The following is a 21,937-nucleotide window of genomic DNA, read 5'->3' on the forward strand; positions in this document are numbered from 1 at the left end:
AGAGAACTTTTCCCACTGGCCGAACAGGAGCAGGAAAATGGTTTATAATAAACTGTGGTCAAAATTCCAACACCAACCACACATGAAATAACATAAACCAGGAACACCCATCGACTAGAATCGATGAAGAACAAGAGCACGACAATTTCCTTTAAACCAAGAAAAAAGAAAGGCCAGCTTAGATTGTAAAAACTCATCTACAGACAAAACCTGAAGTTTGTGAGGATGTCAATGCAGACTTACCAATAGCAGCACTGCAGAAGAAAATTGTCAAAAGTTTCCGAAGTACTATAACTACAGTCAACAAGACCCTAAAACAGTACTTTATTTATTAACACCATGAATGAGAAGAAAGGAGTACTCGGTGGTGATTGAAGATAAGGCTCATGTAGCCTCTGCAATGGAGAAATGCAACTCTCTGACAGATTTCTTAAGGAAACTACTCCCACAATATGAGTTTGGACTACCAACACCAAAACCCCCCGATTCAATGCAAGGCTCATTATAGTCGACCACTCTGTCATCATTGTCTAGCATTTGGTAATACTTGTTAGAACTCCCACTGTGTTTTCGAACGTGTTTCTTGTCCTTACTGCTGCTCCCTTTAGAAGGTTTGCCCTTCTACTTGTTCTTTCCGTTCTTATAATCATAATACCTCTTACTTTCACTCTTGGGCCGTGGTTTCTTGATCTTCCCAGATGTGGATATAGATATTGATGGAGGAGGATCATACACATCAGGCGCCCATCTGACGGTCAGTTTCTCTGGAGGTGTCATCCCCTGTTTCTCACGACTACCCTTTATGGCAGATACTAGCTTTGAAGGAGTCTGCAAGAAAGCAAAACATGAAGAGAAAAGAATAAACAGAACTGTCCAAAAAAAAATGTGGCTCGAGGAAGATACTAGTTCTCATCATGTACATTCAATCAGCTACTGGTCCATGATTGTACAGCCATTACATAAAATTCCAAATATAATTATATCTTTGGTTATCACCAGCTTCCACACAACAATCTAATATAGAAGCCAAGGGTAAAAGAAATTTCAGCCAGCCTGAAATGATGTCCAATGTCTCCAAAATTTAAAATGTTTTGCTTAGATTTTCTTTTTTCTTTTCAAACGAAAAAAGTTGATAAAAGAGAAAACTAGAAAGAATTGGTACCATATAAGTAACCATTTTAGTCAACTAGTGGCAACTTGCAACATAAATCACACGCTTAACATACAATGCAACTTCCAATCAATTACGGGTTACTTGGACAAAAATGCATTCATTATAGTATCATCTACCTAAGATATATTAGAATTGTAAAAAGTATCTTAACTAATCCGGCTCGGGTAGAACGAATGGGAAGGTGGAACACACTTAAGAGGCACCTAATACACACATAAATGCTTCCCTTAGAATGTAACAAGATCCAACCCCAACTGCCTCTGGCATGCATACCCTACACTTGTAAGAAACTGAAAAACACGCATTGAAAATAATGATCAAAATCCATTAACTACTTCCAAATAGCATCTGTAGTAACATCCTAACTACAATTAAAGCATCCACCTAACTACTGTCCAAGTACTTGCAAATGAAACGAGCAACTTTTAAGACAATTGATTATGTCTTGAATTGCTCCGGCATCAAACTCACATGATAGGAATCCAAGCATCATGACTTGGTAATAATATGAAGAAAAAAAAAAAACATAAAATGAAAACAAATATAGTGCAAACTTACAGGCAAGGAAATGGATTGAGGGCATGCAGGATTAACAGATTCATGGCCATTTTTCTCCAATACTGCAGCATTTATGTCATCTTCCACATTTGCAGACACAGCAAGGGATGCTTTCTTACCAGAGCATGCAAATGTTGCACATTTGGGAAAAAATTTCTCAGAAGTTACAGTGGTTGGTTCAGTTTGATCTAGATCTTTGCATTTATCTTCCTTCTCCACATTGAAGTTATCAGTCTTGTCGGCAGGTTGAACTAAATTGGAGCTTGATGCCAATTTTTTATCATCTTGAATATGTAAAAATTCAGTCAGACTGTTCCCAAGCTCACTGAGAGAAACATCTTCCAGGACATAACATGTACATTGTGATGGCTCTGGATAAAGCTGCTTCAAGTCATCAGACCTGTTAACATCTTGAGAAACTAGCGCACCCACAGGAGAACCAGTGTCCTTATGAAAATCCTGAGCTGTCAGGCAAAACTTCTTAGTCAAAGGACAAAATGCTCATAAACAAAATCAAATGAATAGATTTCTCCTGTGAAAAGATCGCCAAGCTTTTATTATTATTTGAAAAAGAAAAAAAGAAAAAAGAGGCTATTTAAAGAAACATGTCACAAAGAGTGTGCTCGTATATGAAGCGAGCTGGCTCCAGAAATGATGGAAAATCATCTGAAGTTTGTGGGCAGGGAGGATGCATCAACAGCTTAAACTAGAAAAATTCAGCCTTCCCATTGGAAAGATATTCTGTCCACATAAAAACCACACGCCACAGATACAAATTATAATAGGAAAAATTCCTACATTTATGCTAATTATAACCATTCTTATAAGTACTATCAATATAAACGTGACAAAGCTGCTTCTGAAATGGGTATTGAGTCCCGTATAGATTATCAATTTCTTGAACATCATTACATCTCAAGTTCTAAACAGTGGAAATAAGTTGGAGAGGAAGCGACAGAGAGATTGAGGATGCTAATGATCAAAGGCTATGGTATATAAAGATTCAAGATAAACACTTGTCACATCTTTATGTAGACAGCTGGAAAAAAAAATGGCAATTTTAACGTAAGAAGTAAACAAAATAAGCCTACCAAGTACACGGCAACAATGTTTTATCGATCATGAAGTATTTGAAAATGCCAACAATAACTTGAGGCTTCTGATCTCATTTACAACAATTGAAAAAATAAGACTGTCAACAAAGCAGCCGACTTCCATTGGTTCTCTCATACAACCACATCAAACAAGACTCTTCGTAACCAATAAAATAAACCATAGTGCAAATTAAGTATGATTAATATTGCAATAAAATTAGTACAAAAGCTGACAACATTTGAACTTACTCAAATCCAGGATAAGATAAATGCAATATTCAGAGGGTGAAATTGTATAAAAAAGATATCTATAAAGACACAAGATTAAATAGTAGTTGAACAACCAAACATTGTAGGCTCGTGAAATTCAAACATGTGAATTTTAAAAACAAAAGTTCAACAAAAGTAATTTTCTCAGGGGAAAAAATTAACACAAAATCAACCATAAAAATACTAATTTTAAGTAATAGAATCAGTGTTAAGCTTTAAGAGAATCAAAACGTGCTACAATTTAAAGAGCACATAGATGCGGACAGGCCTCTAAGGACCATGATCAAGATAAAGACAAGACAACTAAGCCAACTTGATATTTTGGCATTATCGCCACAAAGAAAAGCTTTTGAATTTTTCAGTTGCAACTAGTATTTAGGACACTACTTGATTCAAATGGTTCTCACGAAGACCGGATACATCTAATTAAATTTCAAATTTGACAGACCATCTTTCAAAATTAAGGAAACTTAATTTTTGCAACAATCAAACTGATTTAAACTCTATCTATCATGTTAATAAGAAGGGGAAAAAAGAAGGATAATTTCACTTTCGTCCCTAAACTATCACCCTTTTTTCTATTTCATTCCTAAGCTATCACTTTCGTCTATTTAGTCGCTAAAGTTTCTAATTTATCTTCATGTGGTCCAATTGGAGAATGATTATAAAACTTAATAACAGTTGAAAACTAATTTGACCCAAAGAACGTATTTCATAAATTTGAATATCTTAAACAATACAACAAAAAACTAATTTTTCTTACCAATTTGAATAAACTACACCCCACAACTTATTTAATGGGTTTTTGTCGTATGATTTAAGCTGTTTCAATTTTAAAATTACCCTTTTCCAATCAAATTTGGTTACAATCGTCGACAATTGAACCACATAAGTAAAAATTGTCTGTAGTAGGACTATATGAAATCATAGGGTAATTAAGGGGATAAAAGTGAAATTAAACCCCCTAAAATAAATAAATAAATAAAAAGAAGAGCATTTTATGAAAATTCAATAGAAATTAAAGAAAATACCTTTCTGCAACAAGAAGGAAAAGCAGGTGAAACCCACCAGGCAATACCTTGTTAGCAAGCGAATAACACACTTTGCGATGGATCAAACCCAAAATCTCCGATTCGTAGATGACTAATTGGTGAACCCAAAATCACAGTTTAAGCTGTCCACAATTTATCCCGACTCCAAACACAAAATTATCAGCAACCTGATAATCCAAAAAGATGTGATATCCAACTTGTAGCAAACAAACCACGACAGAGATTTGAAAAAATTTCACTAAACTTTAGAGATGCAACTTGATACCTAGACTCAATGAGATGCGACACATACTTGCCCATATAGATTTTCATACTTACTTTGAGGAAGAAATGGTGATACAAATTCCCATCAAAATTAATTTCTTACTATTAATTTCCACGAGATATTTCCAAGAAATGGTTAGGGTTTTCAAATCAAAAGCCCTAATGTAAATGAAGTTTAGAGTTAGAAACAAACCTGAGCTACAGAAAATATATCTTGGAAATATTCAATTAGAATGGAAGAAACTCTAGTTCTTGACGTCAAGACAGTGAGAGGTTATGAAGAAAGATGTCTACACCGAGAGAATGGTGGCCCCGACGCCGACGGGGCTGGTGGTCTTCGGCAATGGCTGAAGCTTCGGCTATGGTGGAAGAGAGGAGGGAGGAGAAGACAGGAGCTACAGCATGAGCCAGAGAGGGAGGCCAACTGACTTCCGACTGTTGGACTACTCTCATCTTTTGCTATGTTTGGTAACCGGTTACACAGGTTGCCTAATTTGAGAGTTAAATTATTTAAATATCTTAGTTATGACCTAATTATGAAGTAATATGGTATAAGTAAATAATTGAATATAACTAATTTATGACTTATTATGATAGTAGTTATAACTAATATAGTATTGGTTATGATATAAAACTATATAAGTTCATAACTAAATGTATGGTACATCTAAATGTACCATAGCATCACCCCTAAAAACAATGGAGTACCTACTACACTACAATGCAGTCAAAAGAAGTCATGACAATAACCAATTAGTGATCCCCAAGACAAAGGTAGCCTTTCTATAGTCACTGCAAAGTCCCTTTCTCTAGTAATAACATGCATTGCAGTAATCAGTTACTTGGTCATATCATGGCAAACAATATGCTGCCAAGACCAGCCATGATATTGCTCCCATTATTTGCACAACTACCGCGCACCTAAATAGTAAATACAGAGCCTCTAACAAGGTAGCCCACTTAAAAGAGTATTTTCTGAACTGATTACAACCATGTCAATTAAAATTCTAAACTAATTCTCTGCAGATTATTGCTCCTATCAAATAAATTAATCGTTACAAACAACTCTGCACTCAGTTCTGATACAAATTCAAGAAGACGTACATTCAATATAAAAATTTCAAGTTCTAAACTTTACTTTAACAACGAGATTCTTATTTTATTTTTCATTTTTAGTCTCTGCATTCAAAGAAAAAACAAGAATTAATTTTAAATAGTATAGATTATCATATATGAATGATAAACCTGCATTTGATATTTTAGAACTTCGTTACAACTGGGATCTACCATTTATGTGGAATTTTCCCACAAAGAACTTCAATGTAGGTAAAGTTTTTAAAAGAATTGATATTCTACATGATTTATCTCTACTAATTACTTCATGCTATAATTTCTTTTAATAATTTATATACATGGTTATAGATGAAGAAAACTAGGTTTGCTCTGAGTTCTAACTGGATCAGAAAAACATTGTGCCAAAGTTTCAACTTGAATCAATCCATGTTTTCTTTTTTCTTCCTCCCCCTTACTCTTCATCTTCCATTTTAATTCAAATAAGAAATGGAAAAGCTCTATCAAAAAAGGTAACCCCCACCCACACATCTTCCCAAAATCGAATATGAAGCCCATTACCCACTTTCATAGACAAGAAAGGAGACACTATAGGATATAAATGAGAGATGGACTTCCAAGGAGACCGACAATTGCCTCTCCTAACCACATTTGAATCTCTACCAATGTCCTAAACACCATACTTGTTTTTAATGATGGAGCACCATAATGACTCTTTTTCACTAGGGAACCTCCACAACCATTTGCTCAAGAGTCTAATATTCCTCACAACAATATTCCCGATAGCAAGACCCCGTTTCTCCCTAGGGAGAGAAACCACCTCCCACTTAACTAAGTGATCCTTCTTATCTTCATCACACCCTTCCCAAAGAAAGTCTCGCACCAACTTCCCAACTTTCTTTGCAATCCTTACTAGAATCGTAAACAAAGACGAGTAGATAGGGATGCAACTCAGCAGTGATTGCACCAAAATGTATATCCCCCCTTAGACAACAACGCTCTCTTCCAGCCATCTATTCTTTTCCCAATCTCGACAAGTACAGATTCCAAAAAGAATTCGCTAGAGGATCCCCTCCTAAAGGCAAACTCAGATATTTAAGAGGGAACTCCTCAATGGGGCAACCTAAAAAATGAAATATTGCTCAGTTGACTTTGTTGATCGATTATATATCAATCATTCACCTTGACCAGCAGAAGTTTGGAGTTTTTAACTTCCTCCAATTTCTTTAATTAAAATTCTTACACAAACTGGAGGAAGTTAAAGAAATTATTTATTATTATTATTTCAAATTCTTTAATTACAGATAACACATACACAAAGATGAAAAGTTATTTATTATTATTATTTCAAATATTGAAGATCTCTAATATTCGCAAACTAGTCAGATTGCTTTGAGAAATTTCAATTGAGAATCTTAAAGTTTTGGTAACTATATATACGTTTCACTTTTATTTCTCAAAAAGTTCAAAATGCTCTGTAATTTCAGTGGAAGTACGAACCCATTGGATGGAATGTTGTTGCTCCTGGATGTCATTGCAGTACTCAAGAAGCTTAAAAAATCTTATTCTCAACACTATTTTTTTTCAAAATTTTGTTTGTTGATAAGAAAATAACGGCATGAACAGCACAGATTATCTAATAATTGAAGAAAGTAACAAGTAATATACAAAGAAACTTACAGAGCTATAATCCAAATGCTTAATGGCACAGATAAAATCATCTGGAAGAACATTTTCAGGTAACAATTCCTGTGTTAGAAAAGCATAAGAAATCCAATTAAAACAGAAAGTTGACAATGTCATAGCAAAACATGAATACGCTTCTACAAGTCAAATAATAGTGGTAGGGAATATTACCATAAAAGTTTTGTAAGGGGTTGCATTTGACAAAACAACTGAAGAATGAACCTTTGTCCCATCAGCCAATATAACCTAAATGATTCCACCCAGGTTCCTAATATCTAAATTACTCTTTCGAAGCTCGAAAATCCATTTCATTGAAGAAATCCAGATAATGAAACTAACCCCATTTACAGCTCCAGAGTCCTCAATCATCAATCTTAAAACCTAAATAACAAAAAACATCCTCATAGGTAGCAAGATAATAGATTAGACATGACCAAACTAGCAAAAAGGTAAATAATTTATTATTTCTTGAAAAAAGAAGAGGAAAAGGTATGATAAGAACTAAGGATGTATGTTTCCTAGCTTATTAATTTCATTGCGAACTACGAAAATGGTTAATCAGATGAACCATATTTCTCTCAAATTTGGCATTTAAACTATTTTTCTGTTTCAATTATAAAATGAAGAGCATTTGAAACAAATACTTCACTCGAGAAATTTCAAAAAACAAAACAAATACAAAAAACAAGTACCAATCTAAATACTAAAGTTTTGTGGAGTTGCATGTGGATCAGAAGCTTAGTGACCATGGATACTACAGAAAACTATCGCCAAAAGGCAGATGAGCTTTCTCTATGAATCTCATCCAATATAATAGAGCAATCAATCACCAATCTAACAATTGCAAAGCAATCAGACAATAAAATTACTTACAAAAACTCTCTGTATAACATATCAAATCCAACTGTTGATCAGATCAAGAGGACAACAATTCAAATATAACTTTCGATTACAGCACCACAGGAAAATGTATACTTAAGGAGCTTCAAAATTTGAATATAAACTAGTTTACAACTCAAATGAAATCTAACAAATTTGTTTTTTTGCAACCACCATATATATATATATATATATATTTTCATTTATTAGCAAATGAAATCTAAGAAAAAAATATATGAAAGACAATACATGAATTTTTTTAATTTTCTGAAAAATGTACCTGAGATAAAGAGCAAGATAGATCTGATCTGATTCAAACTCGATTTCGGATTTGCGATTTGCAAACTCAAGATGGGACCTAATAGCGAGAGAGATTGAGTTCGAGTTCGATTAGCCTCGAGATCGATGAAGAACAGAGATCGTTGCGATTGATGAAGAAAAACTAGAACAAACCCATGGTGGAGACGTCCAGAGAGTGAGAGCTTGCGAGGAAGATGTCGACATGGCTGAAGCCCGGATCGCCGACGAGGCTGGTGGCCCTTGGAAGCTTCAGCTATGGCGGAAGAGAAGAGGGAGGAGAAGAGCCAACAACATGGCCAAACACGACTGATTGAATTTTGTTTCCCCTTCTAACCGGTGTAGCCGGTTGCCTATTTGAGAGTTAAATTATTTAAGTAATTTAGTTATGACCTAGGTATGAGATAATATGGCATAAATAAGTAACTGAATATAACTAAGTTATGACTCAATATGGTAGTGATTATGACTAATATGATGTTGGTTATGACATAAAATCATATAAGTTCATAACTAAATGTATGGTACATCTAAATGTACCATAGCTATAGCGACCCCGGTCTTTTCTCCTTAAATTATTGTATCCGGACTTAGGTTCTGTGGATCCTGTCATTACTTATTGGTTGTTGTTGTCCTTTAATCTCTTTGTATTTGAGGTATAGGTTGTGTTGGGCGGGTCTGTTACAGGTTGGTTGATTTTGGATGCCAATAGGTGATGCCCAGATTTTGGCCTTCACGCTCGAGCGGAAGTTTTAACGCTCGAGCGGTCCCTTCGTTGTTGCTTCTCCGCTCGAGCGGGAATCTTGACGCTCGAGCGTGATTTTCCATCCCCCAGTATTTTGCTCTGCAGTTCTTCCGCTCGAGCGGTAGTTTTTACGCTCGAGCGTGATCCCTTGTTTTTGCTCCTCCGCTCGAGCGGGGGGTTTGACGCTCGAGCGAGTGCCAGCGCCTGCAAAACTTCTGGAAGGGTGCAAACGACGCTCGAGCGGCTTTCTTCACGCTCGAGCATGATTCTGTGTCTTACGCTCGAGCGGGGCTTTCTACGCTCGAGCGTAGAGTCGATTATATCAGTCCGTGATTTCACTTTTTGGATCACTTTTTGACCTACCTTTTCTTTCTTAACCTTTAAAAACCGCCATTTGAGAGTTTCTCTCTCTACTCTCACCTTCTCTCTAAGATTTGATCTATTCCTTGTGGTCTTCTACCCTAGTTCCTTTGGAAGAAAGGTAGAGCTTCGCGAGATCTTTCTTTTAATCTGAAAAAGAGAGGATTTGGAGCACTTTGGATTTTGGGTCACCATCTCCATCTTCTCTATTTTAGTTGTGATCTTCAAGGTAGGGATTTCCTACTCTATTTTATAAGCTTTGTTCTAAGTTTTGGTATTTCAAGATGTTGGGGATACTTAGATAATTTTGGGAAAAACCCTAGTTGTATTAATTAATTAATTTGTAAAATTAATTTAAGGGAATTGGGGAATTTGGTTAAATTCATGAAATTGATGAATTCATTGATTAAATGGTGTAGTTGGATGATTTAAATCACTCACCTATTGAATTGTTGATATATTTATTTCCAGTCTAGAAATAACTGTTTTGGGCTATCGGTGGAGAATAGTCGTGATTGTTGTAGACATTGCATGTGGATTAGGAATAACTGAAACTAATCACATTGGTTAAGTCATTAATTTTGACTAATGAATTAATACTGAAAATACGTGTATTGGTTGAGCATTGCATTTGCATATTGTGTGGGAGGAGATAGGGGATGTACTCCACGGTTTAGGGGAAGATAGGGGATGGACCTCTAAACCGGATTTTCGTTTGGGAGGAGATAGGGGATGGACTCCATTAGCACCATTTTTATGTGTGCTTATTATATTGAAGTGTTTTTACATGATTATTGATACAGCACTAAAATGTGTATCAAATGGGAAGTATGAAGTGTTTCGATATGAGCATGAGTCTCATTTGTTTTGTTGATATTGGAAGTAATGTGAATATGATATATATAATTCACTGTTGTGAGTTTGGCCAGGTTCTGAGCCATGTTGATAATAATGGAAAGTGAAATGTGTCTTAGACATGTTTAATGATAAAATTGATTATCTTGGTTAACCATCTATTGAATGCTATGGCTTTATTCAATGCTTATATTTGGTTTAGTATTTTTCTACTGGGCTGTGGCTCACCCTTTATGGGAACATCATTTTCAGGTTCAGGTGATAAGCTACCTCCACGGACTTAGCCTGGAAGGATTTGATGTTTGGGATTTTGAAGACTTGTCTTTAGTTATATGTTTTATTTTGTTATTTTTGAAATTTCATGTAAACATTCAAGCCTAGGGCTTAACTTGTAAATGAGTTAGTACTCATCCTTTTTGTGTCCAAGTGTTAGCTTGGAAAGATGTAAGCCCTTAGGGCATTTATTTTGATGTTGCAGGATGTTACATGTGATGTTTTTCAATAAGAATACTCTGATGACTAACTCAAATGATTCGTTTTCTTTTATAAATGCATGTTAATGTTATGGTTATTATGGGTTTATTTGAGGGCGTTACAATAGCATCACCCATTTTTAAAGTACCTGTGTTTCATAGTGTATGACAAATACAACTGATTTATTACTAGCATATATTATGTCAAACCTATGGCACAATGTAAGATATTAAAACTTGTTTGGGAAAAATCGATTCATGAGATGGAAAATCCATACCATCTTACTTGAATTTGAAGATGTTATTTGAACAAATCATAAATTTTAGATGGTTCTATTCTATCACCTATGTTTTTCTTTGTTTTATACCACTAGGTATCCAGAGCAAGATATTTTTTGCCTTGATATATTTCTTAATATATTTCTTAATATATGTTTATGTGATTATGTGGGTATGGAACGTAGTTTCTAGGATGTTAATTGGACCCTTGAGTTTCTAGTAGTCTTGTTGGAAAGGCACTTGATCAATGCTGTTTCCAACCGGAACTATAGTAACGCTTCGGGACTATTATTATCCAGGAATGAAATTCGTAGGTGCTTATGTGATTATGTGCTTACGTGGAATGAATTATTTTTGTCCAATGCATTAGGACGCGAGTGTTTAGTTTCGGCACATTTATTAATGTGCTAACGTCTTTGTTTGTTTCCTTTATTAGGATGTCAGGATGAGGACGAGGACGCGGTAGGCGTGGTAGGCCGGGTAGGCAGGAGGTACCGGTGCCAGAGGAGATTCCGGCAGTTCATGAGGGTATTGGCCAGGCCAATGTGGCCGAGCCAGTAGGCCAGCAGGCTATGGGCGCTTTAGCCCGAGAGATAGCAGGGGCATTTAGGGAGTCAGTAGGCATTCTTAGGGCTGAGAATCAAGCCCAGGTTGTTGTTGCGGATGCAGGACCTTCCTTTCTGAAGAGGGAGTTCTTCCGGTCTAATCCGGATGAATTTGTGGGTGATCCTAAAGAGCCGCTTAAGGCAGATGAATGGCTCGAACAGACAACGAAGACGTTTGAGATGCTTGGCATCGAAGACGAGGGGTTGAGGGTGACCTTGGCATCATTCCAGTTGAAGGGGGATGCGGGTCAGTGGTGGAAGTTCACTAAGGGGCGTATAGGAGGTACATGGGAGGCTTTTGTGAATGCTTTCCAGGAGAAGTTCTTATCTCCAGCAGTTAGGGAGAAGCTGAGAGACCAGTTCTGCCAGCTTAAGCAGTCGAGTTCTTCAGTGGCCGAGTTTGAGGCTGCATTTACTAGTTTGTCCAGGTTTGCACCTGAATTGGTGGCGTCTGAGGAACGCCGTTGTATTGAGTTTGAGAGGAAGTTGAGGCGTGGCCTCAAGCTGAGAGTTGGGGGAACTATGATTCGGGATTATGGGCGTTTGGTTGATGCTGCAGCCCACATGGAAATCATGATGCAGGAGGAGGAGAAAGGACAGAAGGGCTCCAAGAGGAGTCAGGATGGTCAGAGTGATGGTAGGAGACAGAAGGGCTTTAATCCCCAACAGTCTCAGAGTAGCTTTTCTAGATCGACTTTTCCTGTGCCGAGTGCTAGTTCGGGGAAAGGCAGTCAAGGAGACATTACCTGCTTCAAGTGTGGCCAGCTGGGCCACAAGTCTCCAGTTTGTCCTCAGAGGGGAGGAGTGCAGAGAGCAGCATCATCTGCGGCTCGATCTCAGAGCCAGAGTCAGGGTAGAGGCCAGCCACTCTCGTGTTATCAGTGTGGTCAGCCAGGGCATATGAAGAGGTATTGCCCACAGTTGGGTGGCACACCTGGTGCATCTGGTTTGAGGCAGATTCAGGGTCAACAGCCAGCTCAGTCGGGTCAGGCCTCGAGGGCCAATCAGGGGGCTTCATCGTCTCAGTCGGTGCAGCAATCTTATGCTCCTAGGGGTGAGCAGGTTGATCAGAGGTCATCTGGGCGCGTGTATGCTGTTACCGCGCAGGACCTTGTACCGGCTCCATCTGTTGTGAGAGGTACTTTCTTGTTTTGCAACTCGGTTGCTAATGTTTTGATTGATACGGGTGCATCTCATTCCTTTGTGTCTGCTGCATTTGCATCTGTTTTGGAGTTGGAGTTAGCACAGTTAGCATCTCCTATTTGTGTAGTGTCGCCTCTTGGGGGTGAATTGATTTTGAAACACGGTGTTAGGGGGTTGTGATATAGAGGTTGAATACCATAGAATCCCATTTTCCTTTGTAGTTATGCCTATGAGAGGTTTCGATGTTATTTTGGGTATGGACTGGTTATCGTCATACCGGGCAGTTATTGATTGCTACCGCCAGAGAGTCACTTGTTGTACCGTGAATGGTGAGTGTTTTCATTTTCTGGGGGACTGTGTTGGTAATGTTTTGCCACCGGGGTATGTTCCACGAGGACGGAGTGAGCTTAGTGGTCTACTTGCTAACCTCTCGATTAGTGAGGACGGTGAGACTCAGATTGTGTTGCCAAGGGTGGTGTGTGAGTACTCGGACGTTTTTCCCGAGGATCTTGTTGGTTTGCCACCGCATCGAGAGATTGAATTCTCTATTGACTTAGTGCCCGGCACGGCGCCGATTTCTATGGCACCTTATCGTTTTGCCCCAGCTGAGTTAGTTGAGTTGAAGATCCAACTCCAGGAGTTGCTAGATAAAGGCTTTATACGTCCTAGTGTTTCGCCTTGGGGAGCACCGGCCCTCTTTGTTAAAAAGAAAGGTGGTGCTTTGAGACTTTGTATAGATTACCGGAAATTGAATCGGGCTACGGTTAAGAATAAGTACCCTATGCCCCGTATAGATGATCTGTTCGATCAGTTGAAAGGTTCCCGTTGTTTCTCGAAGATAGACTTGAGATCAGGTTATCATCAGTTGAGAGTCAGGGAGGAGGATATTCCAAAGACGGCATTCCGTACGCGGTATGGCCACTATGAGTTTTTGGTGATGCCATTTGGGCTCACCAATGCACCGGCAGTATTTATGGATATGATGAACCGGATATTCCGGGAATTTCTAGATCGTTTTGTAGTCGTCTTCGTGGACGACATCCTTATCTATTCACCTTCAGAGGAAGAGCACGAGGAACACTTGAGGGTGGTGCTTGATTTACTTAGAGCCCATCAGCTTTATGCTAAGTTTGGGAAGTGTGAGTTCTGGCTAGAGGAGGTAAAGTTCTTAGGCCATGTAGTTTCTAGGGGAGGGGTGTCTGTTGATACATCCAAGACAGAGACAGTGCAAGATTGGGTACAGCCTAAGAGTGTGTTTGAGATCCGCAGTTTTCTGGGATTAGCTGGGTATTATCGCCGGTTTGTAAGAGATTTCTCCAGATTAGCTTCGCCTTTGACTAGTTTGACTCGGAAGGGAGTCAAATTTGTTTGGAGTGAGACTTGTGAAAAGTCGTTCCAGGAGTTGAAAGTTAGACTGACCACTGCTCCAGTCTTGATTATTCCGGAGAGAGGGTTGGGTTATGCAGTCTATTGTGACGCCTCACGAGAGGGTCTTGGTTGTGTGTTGATGCAAGAGGGGAAAGTGGTTGCCTATGGCTCACGTCAGTTAAAAGTTCACGAGAAGAATTACCCTACGCATGATTTAGAGTTAGCAGCTGTGATATTTGCCTTGAAGATTTGGAGGCATTATCTTTACGGTGAGAGGTTCGAGGTATTCTCGGATCATAAGAGTCTGAAATATCTGTTCACACAGAAAGACTTGAACTTGAGGCAGAGGAGGTGGATGGAATTTATTGAGGATTATGACTTTGAATTGCATTATCATCCGGGAAAGGCCAATGTGGTGGCCGACGCCCTTAGCAGGAAACCTGTTGGTAACATAGCTAGTATAGCCATCCGAGAGTGGGAGATGTTAGGTGCACTTGGAGAGTTTGATTTGCTTCTGGGCGAATCCGTCGAGGCTGCGGCCTTGTTTTCTGTTGTTGCGCAACCTACACTTGTGACTCGAGTGTTAGAGGCTCAGAGGGGCAACCTTGAGGTAGAATCCCTCCGTGAGAAGATTTCTGGTGGGAAGGTTGAGAAAGGTTTGACGGTGTATCCCGACCTGAGTGTGAGATACCGAGACCGTCTGTTTGTGCCGGAGTCTCATCGAGAGGAGGTACTCCGAGAGTTTCATCATTCACGCCTTGCGGTGCATCCGGGAGGTACTAAGATGTATCGGGATTTGGGTCGCCAGTTTTGGTGGCGGGGTATGAAGAGAGATGTGGCAGCTTTCGTGTCTAAGTGCCTTACTTGTCAGCAAGTGAAGGCCGAACATCAGAGGCCAGCGGGTTTGTTGCAACCCTTGCCTATTGCCAAGTGGAAGTGGGAGCATGTCACTATGGACTTCGTTGTAGGTCTTCCGAGGACTCAGCGGGGCAGTGATGCTATTTGGGTGGTTGTAGACCGGTTGACTAAGTCGGCGCACTTCATTCCTATGTGTGTTAGAGATTCAGTAGATCATCTTGCCGACTTGTATATTCGGGACATAGTGAGGTTGCACGGGGTTCCAGTGACGATCGTCTCCGATAGGGACCCTCGTTTTACTGCCAGATTATGGCAGAGCTTGCAGAGCGCCTTAGGTACTAAGTTGACCTTTAGCACAGCTTATCATCCTCAGACTGATGGGCAGTCCGAGCGTACTATTCAGATCCTTGAAGATATGCTTCGGGGTTGTGTTCTTGACTTTAACGGGTCATGGGAGAGGCACTTGCCATTAGTGGAGTTTGCCTACAACAACAGCTTCCAGTCTAGTATCGGTATGGCACCGTTTGAGGCCTTATACGGCCGACCGTGTAGGTCTCCTGTTTGTTGGGCCGAGGTGGGTGATGCACCTCTGTTGGGTCCGGAGTTAGTGAGGGAAACGACGGAGAAGGTTGAGCTTATCCGTAAGAGGCTTGTTACAGCCCAGAGTCGTCAGAAATCTTATGCCGACCGTAGGAGGAGACCTTTGGTGTTTGAGGTGAGTGATCATGTCTTTTTGAAGATATCACCAAGACGGGGATTGATGAGGTTTGGGAAGAGCGGGAAGTTGTCCCCTCGATTCATTGGTCCTTTTGAGATCCTTGAGAGGATTGGCGAGACTGCTTATCGTTTAGCTTTGCCGCCGCAGTTGTCCGGAGTACATGACGTGTTTCATGTGAGTATGCTTCGGAAGTATGAGCCGGATCCATCACATGTATTGGATTGGACCGATTTAGTAGTTGATGAGGATGTCTCGTATGAGGAGAGACCGGTTAGGGTCTTGGATAAGCGGGATCAAGTCTTGCGAGGCAAGACCATTCCTTTAGTGAACGTTTTGTGGAAACATCACAGGGTGGAGGAAGCCACATGGGAACGTGAGTTGGAAGTCCGCGAGAAATATCCGGACATGTTTATTGATTTGTAATCTTGTAGTTAGATTTTGTAATATTGTCGAACTTTAAAGCTTTTTATATATGTCTTAAGCTGTAAAACATTTAGAATGTTTTGGTTAACGGAAATATTTTGGAACTTGCATCGAAATGGAAGTTTAATGGAACATTGTATATATTGAATATATTGAAAATTGTTGAAATTGAAAGAAAATTGCATAGTGTTAATGCAGGTTGAAATATATGGTTGTTTTGCATATTGTGGCATGCCTCTTTGTTAAGAGATGGAATGGCCGGTGTTGGGTCAAGTTGTTTATTAGTGATTATCATATGGTTGGAATTTGAGGAAAAACTTGTTTTCGAAACCTTGTGCTTAATTTCGGGGACGAAATTCTTTTAAGGAGGGGAGGTTATAGCGACCCCGGTCTTTTCTCCTTAAATTATTGTATCCGGACTTAGGTTCTGTGGATCCTGTCATTACTTATTGGTTGTTGTTGTCCTTTAATCTCTTTGTATTTGAGGTATAGGTTGTGTTGGGCGGGTCTGTTACAGGTTGGTTGATTTTGGATGCCAATAGGTGATGCCCAGATTTTGGCCTTCACGCTCGAGCGGAAGTTTTAACGCTCGAGCGGTCCCTTCGTTGTTGCTTCTCCGCTCGAGCGGGAATCTTGACGCTCGAGCGTGATTTTCCATCCCCCAGTATTTTGCTCTGCAGTTCTTCCGCTCGAGCGGTAGTTTTTACGCTCGAGCGTGATCCCTTGTTTTTGCTCCTCCGCTCGAGCGGGGGGTTTGACGCTCGAGCGAGTGCCAGCGCCTGCAAAACTTCTGGAAGGGTGCAAACGACGCTCGAGCGGCTTTCTTCACGCTCGAGCATGATTCTGTGTCTTACGCTCGAGCGGGGCTTTCTACGCTCGAGCGTAGAGTCGATTATATCAGTCCGTGATTTCACTTTTTGGATCACTTTTTGACCTACCTTTTCTTTCTTAACCTTTAAAAACCGCCATTTGAGAGTTTCTCTCTCTACTCTCACCTTCTCTCTAAGATTTGATCTATTCCTTGTGGTCTTCTACCCTAGTTCCTTTGGAAGAAAGGTAGAGCTTCGCGAGATCTTTCTTTTAATCTGAAAAAGAGAGGATTTGGAGCACTTTGGATTTTGGGTCACCATCTCCATCTTCTCTATTTTAGTTGTGATCTTCAAGGTAGGGATTTCCTACTCTATTTTATAAGCTTTGTTCTAAGTTTTGGTATTTCAAGATGTTGGGGATACTTAGATAATTTTGGGAAAAACCCTAGTTGTATTAATTAATTAATTTGTAAAATTAATTTAAGGGAATTGGGGAATTTGGTTAAATTCATGAAATTGATGAATTCATTGATTAAATGGTGTAGTTGGATGATTTAAATCACTCACCTATTGAATTGTTGATATATTTATTTCCAGTCTAGAAATAACTGTTTTGGGCTATCGGTGGAGAATAGTCGTGATTGTTGTAGACATTGCATGTGGATTAGGAATAACTGAAACTAATCACATTGGTTAAGTCATTAATTTTGACTAATGAATTAATACTGAAAATACGTGTATTGGTTGAGCATTGCATTTGCATATTGTGTGGGAGGAGATAGGGGATGTACTCCACGGTTTAGGGGAAGATAGGGGATGGACCTCTAAACCGGATTTTCGTTTGGGAGGAGATAGGGGATGGACTCCATTAGCACCATTTTTATGTGTGCTTATTATATTGAAGTGTTTTTACATGATTATTGATACAGCACTAAAATGTGTATCAAATGGGAAGTATGAAGTGTTTCGATATGAGCATGAGTCTCATTTGTTTTGTTGATATTGGAAGTAATGTGAATATGATATATATAATTCACTGTTGTGAGTTTGGCCAGGTTCTGAGCCATGTTGATAATAATGGAAAGTGAAATGTGTCTTAGACATGTTTAATGATAAAATTGATTATCTTGGTTAACCATCTATTGAATGCTATGGCTTTATTCAATGCTTATATTTGGTTTAGTATTTTTCTACTGGGCTGTGGCTCACCCTTTATGGAAACATCATTTTCAGGTTCAGGTGATAAGCTACCTCCACGGACTTAGCCTGGAAGGATTTGATGTTTGGGATTTTGAAGACTTGTCTTTAGTTATATGTTTTATTTTGTTATTTTTGAAATTTCATGTAAACATTCAAGCCTAGGGCTTAACTTGTAAATGAGTTAGTACTCATCCTTTTTGTGTCCAAGTGTTAGCTTGGAAAGATGTAAGCCCTTAGGGCATTTATTTTGATGTTGCAGGATGTTACATGTGATGTTTTTCAATAAGAATACTCTGATGACTAACTCAAATGATTCGTTTTCTTTTATAAATGCATGTTAATGTTATGGTTATTATGGGTTTATTTGAGGGCGTTACAATAGCATCACCCATTTTTAAAGTACCTGTGTTTCATAGTGTATGACAAATACAACTGATTTATTACTAGCATATATTATGTCAAACCTATGGCACAATGTAAGATATTAAAACTTGTCTGGGAAAAATCGATTCATGAGATGGAAAATCCATACCATCTTACTTGAATTTGAAGATGTTATTTGAACAAATCATAAATTTTAGATGGTTCTATTCTATCACCTATGTTTTTCTTTGTTTTATACCACTAGGTATCCAGAGCAAGATATTTTTTGCCTTGATATATTTCTTAATATATATTTTTAAGTAAATGAACCAATTAAATTCAAAAAGAAGATAAATTAGCGTTTTGTATAAACTGAAATCATGAAACTCTATTTTTCACGGTAACACAGTCTTTTATCTATTCATTATTTTTTTGCTCTTTGATTTCTTTGTTGCATTTTTTTTTTCTTTTTCAAAAGCTCTACTTTTTTGCATTTTCTTCCCAATTTTATTTTACGAACATATATATATATACTATTATCTAACTCTCATGTGCTTATCACGCAGGACAAAGTGTATTGATGGGAAACATAGATGATTTTCTTTTCTTACTCTCATTTCGTAGTCATATTTTTGTCACATGACTAGATTTTGTTAAAAATTTAAAAATGAAATTACAGAAAAGGAGCATTGACACTTGTATAGGGATCAAAGTAAGATTTGAATAAAAGTGCAAGGGGTTGACTGTCACGATTTCATGTGTAGCGATTAAAGTGAGATTTGACCAGAAATACAGGAGGTTGACTGTTATGATTTCATGTGTACGGACCAAAGTGAGATTTGTTGCAGAGTGCATGAGTGCAAAGTGTAATTTACCCATTTGAATAATTAAAGTAATATTTTTTTTTATTTATAAATTTGTAAATATTTTGTGAAGACATCACTGATTTGTAATGTTTTTTAATTTTTTAATTTTTTTTTTACAGCAACATTTCATCTTTTAGGTGAATCTCTAATTAAATTTATGGATAACTAGAATTATTGTTAAAATTTGTGATGTAGATTAAAATTTAATATGTTGTGGTGCTATATTGAATCTGCTTCATATAATTTCAGTTTTGAGGAACTCTTTGGGGTTGTTTTTTTTTATTTTTTATTGATTTATTCTCAAGTTTAAAATCTCAACTTGATTGTCGTGTTAGGGTTTGTGGGGTTCACTATTACTTTTGTTTCAATAATCTAATTGATTCATTTTGTAAAGTTTTTGTGTATAACATTCTTAGAAAAAATTAGGTGTTGATAATCATAATTTTTTTCATTTTATTGCATTTATTTTTGAAAAAAATGAGTAATAAGTATGTTTTTTTTAAATAAATAAATCATCTATTATTTTTATACAGACAATAAAATAAAATAAAAATATTATAACTATCGGATTAATTTTTTATTTTATAAATAATATATACGAAAAATCTCTATCAGCTCTGAATCTCAGCCCCCGTAGCCTACGATTGTTATGACCAACACGACAACCGAACCTCTCACAAACATCGAGGCCTCCAACTCTCCAGCTTCCCAATTTCCAGCACAAAAAACAAGTTCACCGCTGTCGGATGCGGCACCTATGCTCTCATCGACGGCAGCCTCGGGCACGGCTACATGATAGACTGCACATCCTTATGTAGCTTGATTGACGATATAAGAAACGACATGTTCAGGTTTGGGTTGTTGTCAGACCTCGATTCCAAGAGGAGTGAGAGACTTTACTATTAATGTGGAGAGCTATTTGCCGCATGCTGGGATATGGAATTTTACTAAATGTAGCTATGCTTTTGTGGTTGAAGAAGAACACTATAGTTTTTCGGCAATCGATCTTGACAATACACAGGGCATGGATTTTTTTCCTGTTGTGCTTTTGATTGGGCTGTTGGAAACACGACATGTGAAGTAGTTGAGAGGAACACGGTCTTATGTATGTCCGGAGCAAGGTTTTAAAAAAACGAATGTAATCGATATATAAATTTGTTTTATGTGACGTTACGATAATTATAGTGATGTGACAAAAATTTATAACCATAATAGTCACCATCGTTTTGTAAAATATCACTGTTTTGATTGTTACAACCATTATGCTTTTAGTTTTTTAATTTTCTAATAAATTTTGTATATGTTACTATTTTTCCTTTTTATTTTCTAGTAATATATTGTTACAACCATTATGATTTTATTTTTTTAATTTTTTAATAATTTTTGTATATATTACTATTTTCCATTTTTATTTTCTAGTTATATATAACTGAAATATAAATCTTATCTATATATGTTTTAAATGTCCAATCTTCAAGTTCTATAACATATTATTACTTTTTTACTTAATTATATTTGAATATGAACTTATATCTATTTCTCTTATGTTAAATTTATTGAGCAAAATTAAGATTTTGTGTTATGTATTTTTACATTATTATATTGACATTTTGTATTCTGAACTTTGTTTATGAGATTATTATTTTTAATATTAAACGTATTTCATTTTTTTTCTTAAGAAATTAGAAAAGTTATCCATAATTATAATTAGTAAAGGAAAAAAATTTAAATGAATCTAGCAATAGGAAAATTCTTTATAGCAACTTAAAACTAATATAAAAATTAGTATATATATAAGATTGTGTTTTAAAACTAAATAAAAATATTAAAAATCATTTTGAACCTCATTAAATATGATTATGAAATAAAACATGCATATTGGTATGCTTTCCCAAAGTAATGCGAAGAATTAAAAAATTCTTGGTTCCGATTGCCACTACAAGAAATTGCATTTTTTGCAACGCAAGAAAATATGTTGCTAAAAGGGAAAATTCGTCGGCAAAGAGTTTTGCCAACACACAAAGCTACGTTGGCAACCCGTAGGCAAAAGTGAGTCGGCAAAAGTTTTTGCCGACGAAATTATCATCGCGTTGGTAAAAGTAATGCCTTTAGCGACGAACATAGTCGTTGTTAAAAGCCTTCATCCATCGTCGGCAATTTACCTTGCGTCGGTAAAAGTCATTCAAATATGGTGATTGTGTGACACTTTTCGCGATACAAATTTGCATGGGCAAAAAATATACTTTTAGCAACAAAATATACGTCGGCAAAAGTAAACTTTTGGCAACACATTTACGTTGGTAAATGTTGCCATTTGCCTACGATTTGTTTGTCGATAAAGCTTCACTTTTGGCAACGACAAATTAGCATTGACAAAAAATACACTTTCAGCAACACAATATGAGTGGGCAAAAATAAACTTTTAGCAATACATTTAAATCGGTAAATATTGCTATTTGCCGACGATTTATTTGTTGATAAAGGTTTACTTTAGACAACGACAAATTAGCATTGGCTAAAAATACAC

At 37.5% G+C, this 21,937-nt stretch overlaps 1 protein-coding gene and 1 long non-coding RNA gene across 2 annotated transcripts; both read right to left on the minus strand.

Moving 5' to 3' along the window:
* On the minus strand, window positions 1-4,448 carry LOC114308334 (uncharacterized). The gene is made up of 5 exons (XM_082918547.1): window positions 4,346-4,448; window positions 4,128-4,239; window positions 3,076-3,134; window positions 1,733-2,232; window positions 1-828 (listed from the first exon to the last, which is right to left on the minus strand). Exons 1-5 carry the CDS (start codon window positions 4,446-4,448, stop codon window positions 622-624), a joined length of 981 nt encoding a protein of 326 aa, XP_082774673.1. The 3' UTR covers window positions 1-621.
* Window positions 4,449-6,290: 1,842 nt separating this feature from the next.
* On the minus strand, window positions 6,291-8,665 carry LOC114312246 (uncharacterized). Its single transcript, XR_014364704.1, has 3 exons — window positions 8,329-8,665; window positions 7,341-7,550; window positions 6,291-7,232 (listed from the first exon to the last, which is right to left on the minus strand). It is a non-coding gene; the product is annotated as an uncharacterized LOC114312246 (long non-coding RNA).
* Window positions 8,666-21,937: the final 13,272 nt, after the last annotated feature.

Source organism: Camellia sinensis, chromosome 3 (assembly GCF_055761805.1).
Source record: "Camellia sinensis isolate YWXY chromosome 3, ASM5576180v1, whole genome shotgun sequence".
Classification (NCBI taxonomy): domain Eukaryota; kingdom Viridiplantae; phylum Streptophyta; class Magnoliopsida; order Ericales; family Theaceae; genus Camellia; species Camellia sinensis.